The sequence below is a fragment of the Bison bison genome, unplaced genomic scaffold, assembly GCF_000754665.1.
Source record: "Bison bison bison isolate TAMUID 2011002044 unplaced genomic scaffold, Bison_UMD1.0 scf7180017864468, whole genome shotgun sequence".
NCBI classification, from domain to species: domain Eukaryota; kingdom Metazoa; phylum Chordata; class Mammalia; order Artiodactyla; family Bovidae; genus Bison; species Bison bison.
In genome coordinates, this window is record NW_011495029.1 from 3,840,390 (window position 1) to 3,841,119 (window position 730).

At 78.6% G+C, this 730-nt stretch overlaps 1 protein-coding gene across 2 annotated transcripts in view; it reads left to right on the forward strand.

The window, feature by feature from the left end:
• The first annotated feature begins 223 nt into the window (after nucleotides 1-223).
• Nucleotides 224-730, forward strand: part of DENND5B (DENN/MADD domain containing 5B) — a 221,470-nt gene continuing 220,963 nt past the window's right edge. For both annotated transcript variants that reach the window (XM_010860600.1, XM_010860601.1), the window contains exon 1: nucleotides 224-616. In XM_010860600.1, coding sequence (XP_010858902.1) covers nucleotides 490-616 — 127 coding nt within the window. In that variant the 5' untranslated portion in view covers nucleotides 224-489. The remainder of the gene's footprint in view (nucleotides 617-730) is intronic.

Consider the following 730-nt stretch of genomic DNA (forward strand, 5'->3'; position numbering starts at 1 on the left):
CCTCAGCCCCGGCCGCCAGGCTGGCACGAATCCCGCCAGCATCCGGCGCTCCCTTCCGAGCCCGCTGGACGCGCGCGCACGTACTGCCGAGAAGCGCGCTCCCGCCCCTCGCGAGCGCGCCCTCCCCTCCGCGCCCCCGCCCTCCCCGCGCTCCCACCGCCAGAGCGCCGCTCAGCTGACCGGCGGGCGCCAGACGGCGAGGCTCCCAGCTCGCGAGCGCAGCTGCGGCGACGCGGGCCTCTCACGGCGACACTCCCCCCGCGTGCCCCTCCCCCGCCGGGCACCGGGAGCGGGACCGACCGGGCACGAGCTCGAGGCCGCTTCCCCGGCGCCGAGCGAGGAGCGAGGCTGGGCTAACGAGCGGCGGCTGCGCGGCCATGGGCTCGCCCGGATCGCCCTAGGGCGGGCGCGCGGAGACCGAAGCCCGAGCGGCAGCCTCAGCAGCGAGTCCTCTCAGGCGACGGCGGCGACAGGAGCAGCGCGGCCGGGATGAGCGGGAGCGGCGCGGCGCCCGGCCCGGCCTCGGGCTCCTCCCCGGCCGCCTGCCGCTTTGCGCACTACTTCGTGCTGTGCGGGATCGACGCGGACAGCGGGCTGGAGCCGGACGAGCTGGCGGGTAAGGCCGGGCTGCGGCAGCGCGGGGTCCCCTCAGGGACGCGGGGGACGCGCGGGAGGCGGGGTGCCGGCTCCAGACAAAGTCAGTTCCCGGCGGCGCTCGCTCGCTGGCCGG